This window comes from Lathyrus oleraceus, chromosome 5 (genome assembly GCF_024323335.1).
Source record: "Lathyrus oleraceus cultivar Zhongwan6 chromosome 5, CAAS_Psat_ZW6_1.0, whole genome shotgun sequence".
In the NCBI taxonomy this organism is placed as follows: Eukaryota; Viridiplantae; Streptophyta; class Magnoliopsida; order Fabales; family Fabaceae; genus Lathyrus; species Lathyrus oleraceus.
Genome location: NC_066583.1, coordinates 598917810 through 598935300, shown reverse-complemented (window position 1 = coordinate 598935300; position 17491 = coordinate 598917810). Strand labels below are relative to the sequence as shown.

The 17491-nt window shown below is 31.8% G+C and overlaps 1 protein-coding gene across 1 annotated transcript; it reads right to left on the bottom strand.

Annotated features, from left to right (window-relative positions):
* Positions 1-16188: 16188 nt before the first annotated feature.
* LOC127082313 (uncharacterized mitochondrial protein AtMg00810-like) lies at positions 16189-16629 on the bottom strand. The gene has a single exon (XM_051022550.1). It carries the CDS (start codon positions 16627-16629, stop codon positions 16189-16191), a length of 441 nt encoding a protein of 146 aa, XP_050878507.1.
* Between the last annotated feature and the right edge of the window lie 862 nt (positions 16630-17491).

The window sequence follows — 17491 nt, the reverse complement described above, 5'->3', positions numbered from 1 at the left end:
AATAAGTTTTTTCCTCCTATAAGAGAACCAACTGAATTCAATTAATTATTTTTTTAGTAGGGAAGACGAGTATTTGAACATAGAGCTCTACAACATTGCCCAAATATTAGGGGAAATAGTAAGATCTACACCCGTCTTTCCTTTTTCATCCAAGTTGTTATGAAAATGAGTTTTCTTAGGTTTTGATTGTGAAAGTGATTTTGAAATGGTTTGAAGTCTATAATCAAATTGGCTTGAATTGGAATTGAATTGAATGGAAATGGTTGATGGTTTGATTTGAGAAAATGGTTTGAATATGAGAAGTGATCCGCTTGGTGTTGGACTGAGGGTCTTATTTGATGAAAAGGTTCATTTTAAGACGTCTTACTACTTTGCAATTTAATCATCAAGATGGTCATAAGGCATGGTTAGGAAAACTTAACCTTAATGTGCTCAAAGCCAGTTTGTGTGTAATGACAACATGAGTGGAATGTCATACGCAAGGATTATAACGCGGCAAAAATACTATATCAATGTATCAAAATTTCAACGGAATAACGACATAAAATTGTCAAATCTGTGAAAAAAAATATGATTTAACACAAAGAAATGAACGACAGCAACATAAGTTATTTACATCATTACACTATTTACCAAGAGAGATGGGCTTTAAATTCATTACCCTCTGGCCCAACAACCATAGTTTAATAGATTTTGGAATTTTAAATTACACCAAATATATTCAATAATAGAAAAAGAAATTTAAACAATAAGGATAGAAACAAAAAAAAGTCAGCACCTCTTTTTTTAATTGTCCAATAGGTCAATCTTGTAGTGACACATGGCAAATCTCATTTAAAAATAAAAAATGCAACAAACCATACCATTTTCTCCTTATCACATGGCAGAGAAAACGAAAAAACAAATGACACGATAAAAATGAAACTCAATAACTCATACAATCAACACATTAAAAATTAAACTACAAATTCAAATTGGAACAAGCAAGCAATAAGCATGGAATCGAAAAAACAGTTCAAAAGTTACTGATGTCATGTTATTAAGCTAATAAACAAATGAGTTGATGTTGTAAAAGCTAAAACTTGTGAGGTATCATTGTCGGGTTAAATCGTGCGTGATGTAGAGGTATTAGTGTCGGTTTGTAGAACAAAATAAATGTTAAAGTTGTCATTGCTCTTATCGTCGTTACCACATATATTGATGTGGTTGTTATTATTCTCTTCTCTTTACAAAACCTTGTTTATGCTCATCTTCTTCAAGTCTTGTGCAATCTTTTTGCCTACGTGATGAATAAACCATGGTAATCAGTTTTAGCCCATATGTTATTACTTCTCTTGCTTTTGTCAACCTTGACCAAAGGATCAATTATGGATCTTCATTTGAGATCGTCCATTTTTCTAAATAGAATTTCAACAGTGCATTAACAAAAAACACAACAATGGTATAATCCTAAATTGGTAGCTTCCAATGTTTCAATTCATTGAATACAACGACATTGAAACAAAAGTGACAAGTCGACGATGAATGCGAATGAGTGGAGTTAACGGATGTCACAGTGAGACCGGTGGAAAATTGAGTTGCAAAAGGTTATGGAGGGTTTTTCTCATCGTGAGTGAGAGGGTTTAGCACGAAGATTTGAGAAATAAGGTGAAGTTGGACGGGATAATGTGAGGGGGGGGGGGGGGTGATTCATGACGATAGATGAGTAGTTATTTTCGTAGTGGTAAGAAGTTTTTGTAGCTGGGAAGAAGTGGAAGGTTGTTTGATATGTTGGTGGTTTATGGTTGTTTTGTAGGAAATTTAAGGAGAAAGAAGGTGGGGTTTAAGGTGGTTTAACGGGTTGTTTGAAGGGAAGGCATGGAAGTAGATGGTGGAAGGAGATCGATTCAGGTTTTAGGTGGGTGGTAAGGGAGGACTAGAGGGGTTGCTTAGAAGAAGAGGAACATGTTTTTTGATTTGTGAGATAGTGAGTTTTTTAGCTTAAGATTTAAGAGAGATGATTTGGTTTTAATCAAGAAAAATGGTCGTAGCATTTTTTTCACACTTTTGGACTAGAGAGACGTTGGCGTATTTCCGTCTTTTTCTTCAAGCACTCTATCACTCTCTCTCTTAATATTCATGCCAAAAGAAAACAAAAACAAAAATTTGTTACCATCTCCTCTTAATTGGTGACCATTTTTTTTTCTAATTGCATTTTGAAATTTTCCCCAATAGCTAAAGGGAAACGGTCGCGTGGCTCTTATTGGAGAGAGGGAGGATATTGGGAGAAAGAAAGATCAGTCACATGGGGAGGGAATATCCAAAAATCAAGGGAAAGAATCTTTTTCCTTTAACCAATTAGCAAGAGATAGAGATCTGTGTCACACAATGAGTGGAGGTTGGGAGATATTTCAACAAGCAATGGAAATCCAGCTAAGTGAGCCATTTGAGATGCACATGTTGGGGCATGTATCGCTTGCTGAATGTAGGGTTTTCAATTATTAGAGGATGCCATATGTCACCATGTTGTTGGCAAATTAAGTTTTGATTTTTTTATTACTTTTATTATCCTTTGAATTATGAAAATAGGTCTTTTTGGCTAATTAAATTAAATCAAAGGAAACAAATTTTTTTAAAACTAAATACTCGATTAACTATAATTAATTATGCTAATTATTTTGACTAAAAAAAAATTAAAAAGATTACAAATGAATAAAAAATGGATGCCAAAATGTCCGGAAAATTAGAATGAATGCACTAAAATGATTAGCGTGACATAAACCATTGGAAAACAGACAGGTTTTGATCAAAATTTGGAGTAAAAAATATATGGTTAAAAAGGCTCAGGCTGATCAAAATGTGACCGAAAAAGAAGTCGGAAAAATAAAACGAGCATGCCAGGTGAAACATAGATTAATAAAACTAGCGTCTGCAGACCCAATCTTTAAGTTTTTCGCCCTCTAATTTTATGTATATTTGAGAAAGGTTCAACGGGTCTGTTTGCATATAAAAAAAACATATTCTGGATGATATTTTAGGTATTATGTGATATGATATGCAGATGGCACAAATGTCTTGTGAATGTAAGGATTTATTAATCGATGGGCAAAAATGGGGTATGCCAATGGCGAGAGTTTATTTTATATGGTGGGTCTTAGTTTCCATTTTGTTAGTAGCTGGATTCAGTTTGTCGGTGTTTGGTTATGATGACTGCTCTGGTGGTTGGCTCTATGTTGCTTTGTTGTATTATTATAGAGGTTGAGCTTGTTAATGGTGGTTTAGCTTCGAATCTGACTGTTGTTGTTCTCACGCTAAATATCGTCGATGTTGGTGGTGGATTCTTGACATTGATCTTTGGTTTCTTTCCAGATCGGATGAGATATGCAGTTTTCATAGTTTTTGGATTTTCAACACCGCATTGGTGGTTGTGTGGTGGCTAAAACCTTGTCGCCAATGCGAAGTTCTGTTGTCTGATAGGATATCTTTAAACTAGCTTGTTCCTCCGATCTAAGTTGTATTGGCTTGAAAGGGCTATTAAACTTTTGTGGTTTATTTCACAAGAGTTGTTGGTGCGCGTATTTTTCCGTGTTGGCGGTCGGTACATTCACCATTCTTCAAAAGATGGGTTTAAATTCAAGCTTATCTCTGGTTATTTTGAAGGCTTACGAATTTTTACACTCTTTTCTTTTGCAATTTGGTTTTGGGTCCCGCGTTGGGTTTGCTGGATTGTTTTTTTGTGTAATTTTCACTGGGTTTTTGTTTTTCTTGGTAGTAATACCCATCTTGGGCTGATTTGTAGTTGTTGGGTCAGATTTTTGTCTCCCAGTTTTATGTACTTCCTTTTTTATTTATGGTATTTTCATTTGCTTAAAAATATATAAAAAAGTAAAATTTATTATAATATTCTTTGTTGTGAAAACGATGCTGGAATTATAAAGTATCATTGGTTTCTTGATCGATAAGAAACCCACGAGACTAGAAAAGAAGAAAACAACAAGAACACAATGAAATTGGTTATAAATTTCTATTATTTGTTTTCTCTTTAAAACAAGATTACAAGCGTTATAGAATAACAAATAACCTCTCTCACCCTAATTAGGATTTGCATTATGCAATGATGAGAGACTTGTATATTATTTATAAGTAAACTAACATGTTAAACTAATAGGATTTTACACACAGACCCATTACACAAGTTAACTTAAAGAACAAGCTAACTTAAACAATTGAGCCTAATAAACAAGCCCAATTCGACATGCTAACAATCCTAGCATACTTCGACTACAACATGTGAACAGACTTCGAAGGCATATTAAGGTCATGTCGAAATTGTCGATCCAAGAAGCTACCATTCGAACATACTAGAGTTCGATCCAATATCTCACAAATTTCCACCTTGGAACAAACTCTATAACATCAAGGGGACAAACTAGCTTTCTTCATGCAACTTTATCAACTGCATACAATGGAAAAACTTGCAACTTGGTAATGTATTGGTTATCATATCAGTAACATTATGATTTGTCGAAATCTTTAGCACTTGGAGTTCTCCATGCTCGACTACCCCTCTGACGAAAGACAACCTTATATTGATGTGCTTGATTCGCTCATGATAGGTTGAATTCTTCGACAGGTGTATATCACTTTGACTATCACATTTAACAGTGATAACTAGACCTTGAAGTGTTAGTTCCTTATAAAAACCTTCAAGCCACAATGCTTCTTTCATAGCTTCAATGAGGGCGATATATTTCGCTTCAGTGGTTGATAAGGAAACAACCTTCTGAAGTGTTGCTTTCAAATTGTTATGCCAAACATAGTGAACACATACCCAGAAATAGATTTTCTGGAGCACATATAACATGCATAATCAGATTCTACATACCCTTTAATTTCTGCTTTACTATGTTCACCATATGCTCCACTATAAATCAAGACTCTATTCAGAGACCCATTTATGTACCTTAGAATCCACTTCAATGCTTTCGAGTGAGTCTTTCCAGGATTCACCGTGTACTTACATATAAGACTTACTTGTTATGATATGTATGGTCTAGTTCATACCATAACATACATCAAAGAACCTACTATGTTAGCATATGGGATGCTATTCATATAAGCTCTTTCGACTTCAGTGCTGGGACACTGATTTGTACTCATCTTGAATTGAGGGTTTGTTGGAGTCACAACAAGCTTTGAATTCGACATACCAAGCTTGTCGATAATCTTCCACAGGTATGTCTCTTGAGATAAGCATAATTTCAAAAAAATTCTGTCTCTTCGGATGTCAATCCGAAGAATCCTGGATGTTGCTCCCAGATCCTTCATATCGAACTACTTATTGAGTTCATCCTTCACCTTTATTACATCCTCGATATTATTGCTTGCTATGATAATACCATCCACAGAAAGAAACAAAATAACAAATGAATTTCCAGGTCGAAATCTGAAGTAAACACAGTGGTCAAACTGACTTCTAATGAAACCTATGTGTGCCATGAACTTGTCGAATCTCCTATTCCGCTGTCAAGGAAATTGTTTTAGTCCATATAAAGATATATTCAGCTTGCACATATAATCCTCCTTACCCTTTTCTGAATACCCTTCAGGTTCCTCATCGGGATTATTTCATCTAGATATTCATACAAGAAAGTTGTCTTCACATCCATTTGTTCCAGTTCTAGGTCAAATTGTGCCACAATGGCCAGTAACATTCGAATGGACATGTGTTTCACAACAAGAGAGAACACATCATTGAAGTTGACACATTCTTTATGAGTGAAACCCCTTGCGACCAGTCCTGCCTTGTATCTATTCAACATCACTCCTTCGATTCCTTCCTTAACTTTGAAAATCCACTTACAACTGACTAACTTGGCTCCAACATGTTTCTTGATCAGTTCCCAAGTTTGGTTATCATGAAGGGACTTCATCTTATCATCCATGGCCTTCAACCATTCACTCTTCTTTCGACTCCTCATAAATTCCTTATAGTCTATAGATTCTTCATCTAGAACCTCACTTGCAGAGATTAAGGCATAAGTCTTTGAGGTGGCTTGATGACTCTTCTAGTCCTATCTCTTGCCAACAGGTAGTCATCGAAAATTTCCTTATCTTCCTTAGTATCTTCAGCATCTTATGCTTCTTCTTCAACTTGATATGGGATACGCAATTCAGCATTGACATGTTCCACCTCATCAGGAATATCTTCCTGTTCCATCTCTTCTTAAGATATCTATGCACTTCGACTAACATCATCAGTTTTCTTGAAAGTCATCTCAGCTTCAATGAAAACTACATCTTGACTGGTGATACACCTCTTGTGACCTAGCTCTAGTCACATAGCCTATAAGCTTTAACTCCTTTAGGGTATCCCATGAACATGCATCTCAAAGCTCTAGGTTTGACCATGTCCCACCTAATGTGAACATAGGCTATGCAGCCAAATACTCTAAGTTTGTCGAAATCTAGTGGATGTCCTGACCAAATTTCTTCAAGTGTCTTCATATCTAACGCATTCGAAGGACATTTATTTTTCAAATATGTTGTTGTCGAAACAGCCTTTGCACAAAACACTTTCTTTAACCAACATTAGTCAACATGCATCTAAATATTTCTAAAATGGTTCGATTAAACCTTTCAGTCAAAACATTTTGTTGGGGAGTACCTGCAGTAGTTTTGTGCCTTGCAATACTAGAGGCTGCACAAAAACTGTCGAGTGCCTCATTGCAATATTCAAGGCCATTGTCGGTTCTCAACCTCTTGACCTTCCTGTCAGTGTGATTTTCGACTAGAGTCTTCCAACTTTTGAAGTTCTCAAAAGTTTCATCCTTAGTCTTATGGGTGAATACCCATAACTTTATGGAATAATCATCAAATCTGAATAGAAAATATCTTGCTCCTGAATGTGATAGACACCTCGCAGGCCCCCAAAGATCAGCTTGGATGTAATCAAGAGATCCATGTGTTATTTATTTTCCTTTATTGAACTTCACTCTGCAAGATTTTCCAAGTACACAGGGTTCACAAAATTTCATCTTTTCGAATTTGTCTCCACGAAATAGATTTTGTTTCCCCAATTCGACCAGTCCCCTTTCACTGACATGGCCCAAGCTCATGTGCCAAATTTTTGTCTTCGACAAAGGTTTCATGGATGCAACATCTGCAGAACCACTGATAACTTCAGCCTCAAAGGTATATAAGCCTTGTTTCTTTACGCCTCTTAAGGCTTCCTTCGACCCCTTCATGACTTTTAGAATACTTTTCTCTCCTTGGAAAACATATACTTTCTTGTCGAATTCACCAAGAGAAATAAAATTTCTCTTCAAATCAGGTGCATACCTGACTTTAGCCAACAACCTTATTGACTCATCATGGAGCTTGAATCTCACAGATCCAACACCGACGATCTTGCAAGCTTTATTGTTTCTAAGCAATACATATCCACCATATTGATCACCTAATTCCTCGAACAAGTTTTTGTTTGGAGTCATGTGCCAAGTGCAACCTTAACCATATTGACTCGCTTGAAACCACAAGAACAACAGATGAGTTGAAACTATCTTGGACAATGGTTGCGTTGCCATTATTCTTACCTCCATGCTCTTTCAGGCATTCAGGGAACACTTTTCTTGTATAACCCTTCTTCTTACACTAATAACATCGAATACCATATGCATCACCACTATAAGACTTTTGCTGACTTTTACCATTCTTCTTGTCGAACTTGCCATCTCTCTTTGTGAATTTCACCTTAACTGACAGACCTTCACCAATCGAAGATGACCTGTGCTCCTTTCGCTTATTCAAATCCTTATAGTACAAGGCTGATTGAACTTCTTTAAAGATTAGAGACTCGTTTTCATACAAGAGAGTTTCTTTGAAGTGAGCATGTATTCTGGGCAAAGCATACAACAATGACAATGCTTGATCTTCATCCTTGATTTTTACATCAATATTTTCAAGATCAAGAATCAGCTTGTTGAACATATCCAACTGCTCAACCATAACTTTGTCTTCACTCATCTTGAATAAATACAGAGCTTGCTTCAGGTAGAGGCGATTGACCAATGATTTGGTCATGTACAAACTTTTGAGTTTCTCCCAAAGATCCAACACCGTCGTCTCTTTGGAAACCTGTCGAAGAACTTTATCACCAAGGGTCAATAAGATGGCGTTGTGGGATTTCTCTACCATAGTCATTTTTCTTTATCCTTTAATGCAATGTCCATGGCTGTGGCTCCCTTCAATGCTTCTAAACAACCCTGTTGAACTAGTAGGACTTTCATCTTTAAGAGTCACAGATCAAAATCGTTCACTCTGGTGAATTTTTCAATCTCATACTTTGTTGACGACATCTTCTTCATGCTCACCGCGCCAATTTGTTTTGAAAACGATGCCGGAATTATAAAGTATAATTGGTTTCTTGATCGATAAGAAACTCACAAGGATAGAAAAGAAGAAAACAGTAAGAACACAATGAAATTGGTTATAAACTGTTATTCTTTACTTTCTCTTTAAAACAAGATTAGAAGTGTTATAGAATAGCAAATAACCTATCTCACCCTAATTAAGATTTACATTATCCAATGATGAGATACTAGTATGCTATTTATAAGAAAACTAACATACTAAACTAACATACTAAACTAACAGACTTTTACACACATGCCTTTTACATAAGTTAACATAGAGAACAAGTTAACTTAAACAATTAGACATAATAAACATGCCTAATTTGATATGCTAACAGTCTTAGCATACTTTGACTACAACATGTGAACAGACTTTAACGACATGCTAAGGTCATGTCAAATTGTCAAACCAATAAGCTACAATTCGACCCTACTAGCGTTCAATCCAATATATCATATTCTTAATTAAATTTTATAAATAAATTAATTATCAATATTAAATGCTTTTGAATTAAATCAAAAGTATACTAGTAATACAAACATTAATTAGTTTGAAAATTAATGACTTTTACTTATAATAGTGACTAAGATTCAAGATTCTTATGAATAATGGATGATTTGTCTCCCAAATAACTTCATTCTTTATTTATAACAATTTGTATTTATTACATTGACTATATCATATCCTATAAATATTATTTCATTGTATACGATTATAGAAATGAAATAAGAAAAGGGATCATTATCCTCTCTCAACATTTTTCTTCTTTCTCTTTATTTTATAATACATTGTCATTATCAGTATGAAGCTCCAAGACTTAAAATGATCTTTTGGTGTTGTAAGATAACTTTATTTATTCTTCTTTTTATAATGTATATTTTCTACATGTTATTTATAATATATTGATTAGAAAAGGAAAAAGAAAATTAATGATAATTATCCAACATCTTGAAGGATACTAAAAGAATATTTGTATATATTCCTGAAGAACCTATCAAGCATTTAGCAAAATAACATTATATAGTTCCTAAAGAACTTATAAAACATTTCGAGTTCTTAAAGAACTTATAAGCATCCCTGAAGGATAGCAAAATAAACTTATGAAAAACTTATAAACATTATGAGTTCATAAAGAACTATAAAGCATCCCTAAAGGATAGTAAAATAATATTGTATAGTTCTTGAAGAACTTGTAACTAATGTTTTAAAACCCGGCCCAAACGGTCCGATCGAATCGATTAGACTATGAACTAGAGGGTAGAGCGGTCTGATAAGGTCATCAGACCATAGTTGCAATTAACCCAGTAAAAACATGTGTGATATGAGTTTTTTATGCGACGAATTGATCTTTTTATGTTTATTTTTTTTAATTTAATTATAATTTTAGCCCTTATTTTTATTTTTTTAAGTTTTGGTGCCCCTATTTTAAAATTTGATTCTATTAATATTTATAATTATATTAATTATTTATAATAAATAAATAATCTTAAAACTGCAAAAAAAACATAGTTTTATCAAATTTTAAGAATCAAAATTGTAACCTTTCAAAACTATTAGGATTGTAGTTTTATCAATTCCACCCTAAATTTCTTTGATTTTTAATTTAGTCAAAAAAGAGAATTATATATTCTATAATTACAACATTTCTCTCTAATTCATTCTCATTTAACTTATTTATTATTAATCATGCAATAATATAATAAATTTAAAAAGAAAAAAAAAATAATTTACGATATAATCATACTATAAATTAACAAAAGATTTAGAAAAAAATCATATTATAAAAAAATGAAATTATATTTTCACATTATTTTCAGTATCGATCTAATTATTTGAAGAAAAAAACTCATAGTAGCAAAAAAAAATGAAATGAAAATTTCAAATTATTTTATATTTTATTCTATCTTTTATTTTTAATTATTTATATAAGTATAATATTTTTTTATGTTATATATTAGTTTATTAGTTTATTAGTTTATTAGTTTATAATATTATTATATCATACAATTATTTATTCAAATTTTGTTAATTTATAAGTATCAACAAATTGTTATGTTTAGAAATTAGAATTTTATTTAAGATTGTTATTCCACTTATTTGTATGAATAAATTTATAAAAAAAATTTGTAAATTTTATAGTTATGAAATTTATACCAAAAATTTAATTTTTTTAATATATTTTTGTAATTTTTATATATATCAAATTAGAAATCATACGGTTCAATAAGGATCTATTGGTCAGATCAATAACTTAAACGACCCAATTGTTTAACTGGGTCGATGAACGGTCCGAAATTCAAAACAAACATTTTATTTGCTATTTGGTACTATAATGAATTTTTTTTCAAACTAAAAGGAAAATTCAAATATCATTTTTTTAACTATTTGATTTTTCCTTATTATTTTTTATGCACCACTAAAGTAATTCTTTGAACAGGTACTTCGGAGTGTTGATTTTGTAAGCCAAGTGTATGTTTTTTGTTTAATGATTTTTTATTTAATGAGTATATTAGCCAATAACATAATGGATTTTCAATTTTTTTTATTCCTATTAAATAGTTTCGACTAAACAGTTAAATATATTTATTGATTATTAAATTTCAGCAAAAATTTGAATCATATTGTATATACTTAGTGAATCATATAATAATATTATATTGTTATTAATAAATGCTAAATCATAATAACTGTTTTGATAGTAATTTCCTTGTATACGTGATTTCCAAGGTGTGAGACAGTTTTATATATATATATATATATATATATATATATATATATATATATATATATATATATATATATATATATATATATATATATATATATATATATATATATATATATATATATATATATATATATATATATATATATACACGGGGTTATGATTAAGAATTATAAATAAAGAAATAGATTATATTTAGTTTATTAAATACATACAATATTCTTTAAAAAAAATTATTATTTTTATTTTTAGTGCATTGAATACACATATATTTAGAAAAAATATATTTTTTTAATTTTTTAATTAATATTCAACTTACCATGTTAATCTATATATATATATATATATATATATATATATATATATATATATATATATATATATATATATATATATATATATATATATATATATATATATATATATAGATTAACATGATAAGTTGAATATTAATTAAAAAATTAAAAAAATATATTTTGTAAATGATAGTAATCTCAAGAATAAAAGATATTTCTCTAATTTAGTGAATTGAAAGTTTGATGTCAGTATTATATATGATATCTCAAAAATAAATGAAGACACCGGAAAAGCAAATGAGTTGTTATGTGGAGGAACAATATTGCACATTGATAATGCATTATATTCTCATAAGTCTCATAGAAATTTATTAAGTTTCAAAGATATTCGCCTAAATGAACATCATATTGAAACAAGAAGAGATGATGAAGCTATTGAATATCTTTGTATTACAAAACACAATTCGGACACCAGATGTGTAATGGAAAAGCTAACAACTTTATCCTCTAGCTTGTACTACACTTATATTAGTACAATTGAAGCACATACAACTGTAAACCGAAAGTTTATAAATAATGATAAATTTCTAATTTGGCATAATCGGTTGGGCCATCACGGTTTTATAATGATGCGAAAAAAATTAAAAATTCACGTGGTCATCAATTAATGAGTCGGGAAACTATTCAATCAAACAAGTTCTCATGCAGCTCTTGCTCGCAAGGAAAGTTAACAATTCGACCATCACCAACAAAAACTGAAAATGAATCTATCAGTTTTTTAGAGGGTATACATGACGATATTCATGGGCCAATACACCCATCACGTGGACCATTTAGATATTTTATGGTTTTAGTTTATGCACAAACTAGATGGTCACATGTTTGTTTGTTGTCAATTCGGAATCGGGCTTTTGCGAGATTTCTAGCTCAACTAATTCGAATAAGAGCTCATTTTCCTGATTATCCTATCAAGAAACTGCGTCTTAATAATGCTGCAGAATTTTCATCTCAAAAATTTAATGAATATTGTATGTCTATTGGAATTGATATTGAACATCCAATAGCACATGTTCATACACAAAATGGACTTGCATAATCATTTATTAAACGTATAAAATTAATTGCAAGATCACTTATTATGAGATGCAAACTCCTAGTTTCTGCTTGGGGACATGCAATTTTGCATGTTGCATCATTAACTCGCATCAGGCCAACGAGTTACCACACCTCTTCCCCTTTACAATTAATTTTTGGTAAAGAACCTAAATTTCCCATCTAAGAATTTCTGAATGTGCGGTGTATGTTCCAATTTCTTTACCACAACTCACTAAGATAAGTCCTCAAATGAGGATGAAAATATATGTTGGATATGACTCTCCATTTATTGTAAAGTTCCTTGAATTAACAACAAGAGATTTATGCACAACTCGTTTTGCTGATGGTCATTTTGATGAATCAAATTTTCCAGCATTTGGGGGAGAGAATAAGAAGTTGGAAAAAAAGATCAGTTGAAATGAATTATCATTATCTCATCTTAATCCTCGAACAAAACAATGTGAATTAGAAGTTCAAAAGATAATTCACCTATAGATCTTAGCAAATAAATTACCAAATGCATTCACTGATCCAAAAGGTGTGACTAAATCATATATACCATGTATAAATGCTCTAATAAAAATGGATATTCTTGTTGGAGAATCCAATGAGTCTCAACTACGTTTGAAGCGTGACAGACTAATCGGTTCCAAAGATAAAAATCCTCGAACAACAAAGGGAGCTAAGAATAAAGATGACCCAAGTGAGGGTATAAAAAATCTAAAAGAATCTTCAGACATAATAAACATTTCATCTCTAGAAGAGATTGATCAGGTACCTTGAAACTCATGAAAATAAAGAGATCTCGATAAATTAGGTCCAAAATAGAATACAATGGAACCCACACAAAGTCGATATTGGTGATATTTTTGAATACAATATAGCGCTAAATGAGATAAATGATAAAGAGGATCATGAACCAACATCTATTAAAAATTGTAGACAAAGTGAGGATTGGCCAAAATGGAAAGATGCAATTGAAGCATAATTAAACTCACTCTACAAAAGACAATTTTTTGAACTTGTAGTCCGAACACCTTAATGTGTGAAGCCAGTTGGATACAAATGGGTTTTCATGTGAAAACGAAATGAAAATAATGACACGGTGAGATACAAAGCTTGACTTATCGCTTAAGGAAAGACTTGGAATTAATGTTATTAGACATATTCATTTGTAATGAATGCAAGCATTTTTCGATATTTAATAAGTATTATAACAGTTTATCTGTATGTTTCACTTAATAGTGAAATTTACATGAAACTTCATGAAGGGTTCAGTATACCATATGCACATAATTCTGGATCTCGAGAAAGTTACTCCAAAAATTTGAACAAGTCTCTATGGGCTGGAACATTCTGGACAAATATGGTATAATCGTCTCAGTGAATATTTGCTTAGAGAGGGATATACAAATAACTCCATTTGTTCTAGTACTTTTATAAAAAGATCAGGAAAAGAATTTGCAATAATAACTGTCTATGTGGTTGACATAAATATTATTGGAACTCCTGAAGAGCTTCCAAAAGATATGAATTGTTTAAAGAAAGAGTTTGAGATGAATGACTTACGAAAGACAAAATTATGTCTAGGTTTAAAAATTGAGCATTTGGACAAATGAATTTTTGTACATCAAGAAGGCTATATAGAAAAAGTGTTAAAACACTTCTATATGGACAAATCTCACCCATTGTTTACTCCAATGGTTGTTAGATCATTAGATATGGAGAAAGATCCTTTCAGACCTCGAGAAAAGGATGAAGAATTGATTGGTTCTGAAGTACCATATCTCAGTACAATTGGAGCACTAATGTACCTTGTTAATTATACACGTCTTGATATATCATTTATTGTCAATCTATTAGCAAGATATAATCCTTCACTTACACGAAGACATTGGAACAAAGTCAAACATATATGTCGTTACCTTAGAGGTACAATAGACATGGGTTTGATTTATACCAAAGTATACAGATTCGAATTAACCGGATATGTAGATGTAGGTTACTTGTCAGATCCTCATAATGGTATATCACAAATAATTTATTTGTTTACTTGTGGTGGTACAACTATTTCATGGAGATCTATGAAACAAACCATAGCAGCAACTTCATCTAATCATGCATAAATTTTAGCATTGCATGAGGCAAGTCGAGAATGCGTTTGGTTGAGATCCTTAATTCAACACATACAAAATACTTGTGGTTTGTATTTTGAGAACCATATATGAATATAATACAACATGCATTTCTCATTTGAAAGATGGTTACATTAAAGGAGACCGAACAAAACAGATTTTTCCAAAGTTCTTTTTCACTCATGATCTTACAAAAGATTGGTGATATAAACATCCAACAAATCCGTTCATCTAATAATTTGGCATACCTTTTCACAAATACACTCTCAAGTAGAACTTTTAACCAACTAGTACAAAAGGTTGATCTTCAACGTTGAATAAATAATCGTTCATATGAGGGGGAGAAATGAATTTAAATTAAAAGATATTTTCCCACTAGCTTTTTTCTACTAAGATTTAATAATGCATATCCAAAACAAACATCCAATGGGGAGTGTTATGAATAATGAATTATTTATCTCCCAAATAACTTCATTCCTTATTTATAACAATGTGTATTTATTATATTGTTTATATGATGTCCTATAAATATGACAAATCTCATTGTATATGATTACACAAATGAAATAAGAAAATGAAAAATCCTCCTCTTTCTCTCTAAAAGTTTATCTTCTTTCTCTTTATTTTATACCAAATATCACTTATTTATTTATAATAATGATCAGAGAGAGTACTTAGTTATTATTACCCATTTTAATATATATAAAGTTTTGATTGATTAATTATTTTATATAAATAAAAATGTAATTGATTTTATATATAAAAAAATTATAAAATTATTTTTAATTATAGTTATTATTTTGTTCAGGAACTAGGATTTGATTGTTGGTACACAAGAGGAAGAAGATGAACATGATGAATATGGAAGAAAGAGAAGAGAGAAAATTGTTACTAACTTTTACTGAAATAAAAATTATGTTACAACTACTTTCTAACTGAAAATAATTTCAATATTTATACACACACTAAAACAGTTGTAAAACTAAATGCATCTCATATTCAGCTTAAATGACACTTAAATGAACCGTTAATTGACTATTGGATTACACTCCAATACCACCCCTTAATCCATATTCAGAACTATAGTCAACAACACCAATTTCATCCATCAAATGGATAAAGTGTTCAGTCTCTATAGTTTTTATCAGAACATCTGTCAGCTGCTTATGAGTGCTACAGTGCATAACTTTAAACACCCTATTTTGAACCTGATTCCTCAAAAAATGAAACTTCATATCAATGTGTTTGCTTCTTCCATCCAGCATTGGATTCTTGGCAAGGCTTATAGTTGATTTGTTGTCAATCATCAACTTCATATGCTTACTCACCTTGATTTTCAGATCCTGCAGCAAGTTTATAATCCATACAACTTGACAAGCAGACAAAGCACATGCAATGTACTCAGCATCACAGGTTGATAAAGCAACAACTGGTTGCTTCTTGGAACACCAAGAAATAGGACCTCCCAAATATTTGAACAGATATCCAGAAGTGTTTCTTTTGTCAACTATGTGTCCACACCAATCAGAGTCTGAATAGCACATCAGCTCTGACTCAGTTTCAACATCACAAGGGAACAAACTCCATACTTCAGAGTGCCCTTAATATACCTCAGTATCCTGACAACAACTTGGTAAAGTGCCCAATTTGGTTTGTTCATAAAGATACTCACCATTCCAACTACATAGAAAGTATCAGGTCTGGTATTACAAAGATATCTCAATAATCCTACCAATTGTTTAGAAGTTGTAGCATTTACATCATCACCCTCAACATCAGAATCCAACTTGTGATTTGTTTCAGCATGTGTGATTTCATACTTGCAATTCATCAGCTCAAATCTCTTCACAAGTTTAAGTTCATACTTCAGCTGATGTAAAATGATGCCATTCTCAGTGTACATAATCTTCATCCCTAGAAAATATACCATATTTTCCAAATCAGTCATCTCAAACTCATTCATCAACACCTTCTTGAACTTCATTATCTTATTTGAACAACTTCACATTAGCAATATGTCATCAACATATAGACAAGCCATAGTCATATTGCCTTCAAAAGTATGTTGAACATAAAAGTCATACTCCATCTCACACTTTATGAATCCTTGGAGCTTGAAAAATGAATTAATGTTTAGATTCCAAGTTATAGGAGTTTGTTTCAGTCCATATAAGGTTTTATGAAACTTGTACACCATCACTTCCTAATTCTTTTTCACAAATCCAAGAGGTTGTGATACATAAACTTCCTCTTATAAAAGATTGTTCAAAAATACACATTTTACATCTAAATGCATTAGAGGACAATTCCTGTTAACATTTATAGCAATCACCCGTTTGATTGTTTCATGTCTAGATACATGAGCAAACACTTCAAAGTAATCTAATCTAGATTTCTGTAGAAATATTCTAGCTTCTAATCTTGCTTTTGTTTGTCAATTGATCCATCTGGCTTTAGTTTCACTTTCTAAATCCATTTGACACTGATGGATTTCTTGTTCTTTGGAAGCTCACTCAATGCCCAAGTCTTGTTCCTTTCTATAGCCTCAAGTTCTTCTATCATGGCTGTAGCACCTCAAATTTGCACCTCCCATTTGTACATTCATTTTCATATTAGGTCATTAACATAACATAGTCCACTACATAGCATTGCATTGTCCTTTGCCCAAGTGCAAGTCTTCAGACAAGATTAGGTCAGGCTGATCAGGAGAATCAGTCAAGCAAGCAAGCATGTGCATTTCTCAAGGAAGCAAAACCCTATGGTTGGTTCAACAAGTTCATATGACCTAGGGATCATTTTGAAGTGATTTGGCCAAAGATTGGATGTTCAGAAGTCATCAGTCAAGC

What these genes read in the sequence shown, in the direction of transcription:
- LOC127082313 (XM_051022550.1), bottom strand. Translation starts at nt 16,629, where the DNA reads ATGAAGTTCAAGAAGGTGTTGATGAATGAGTTTGAGATGACTGATTTG.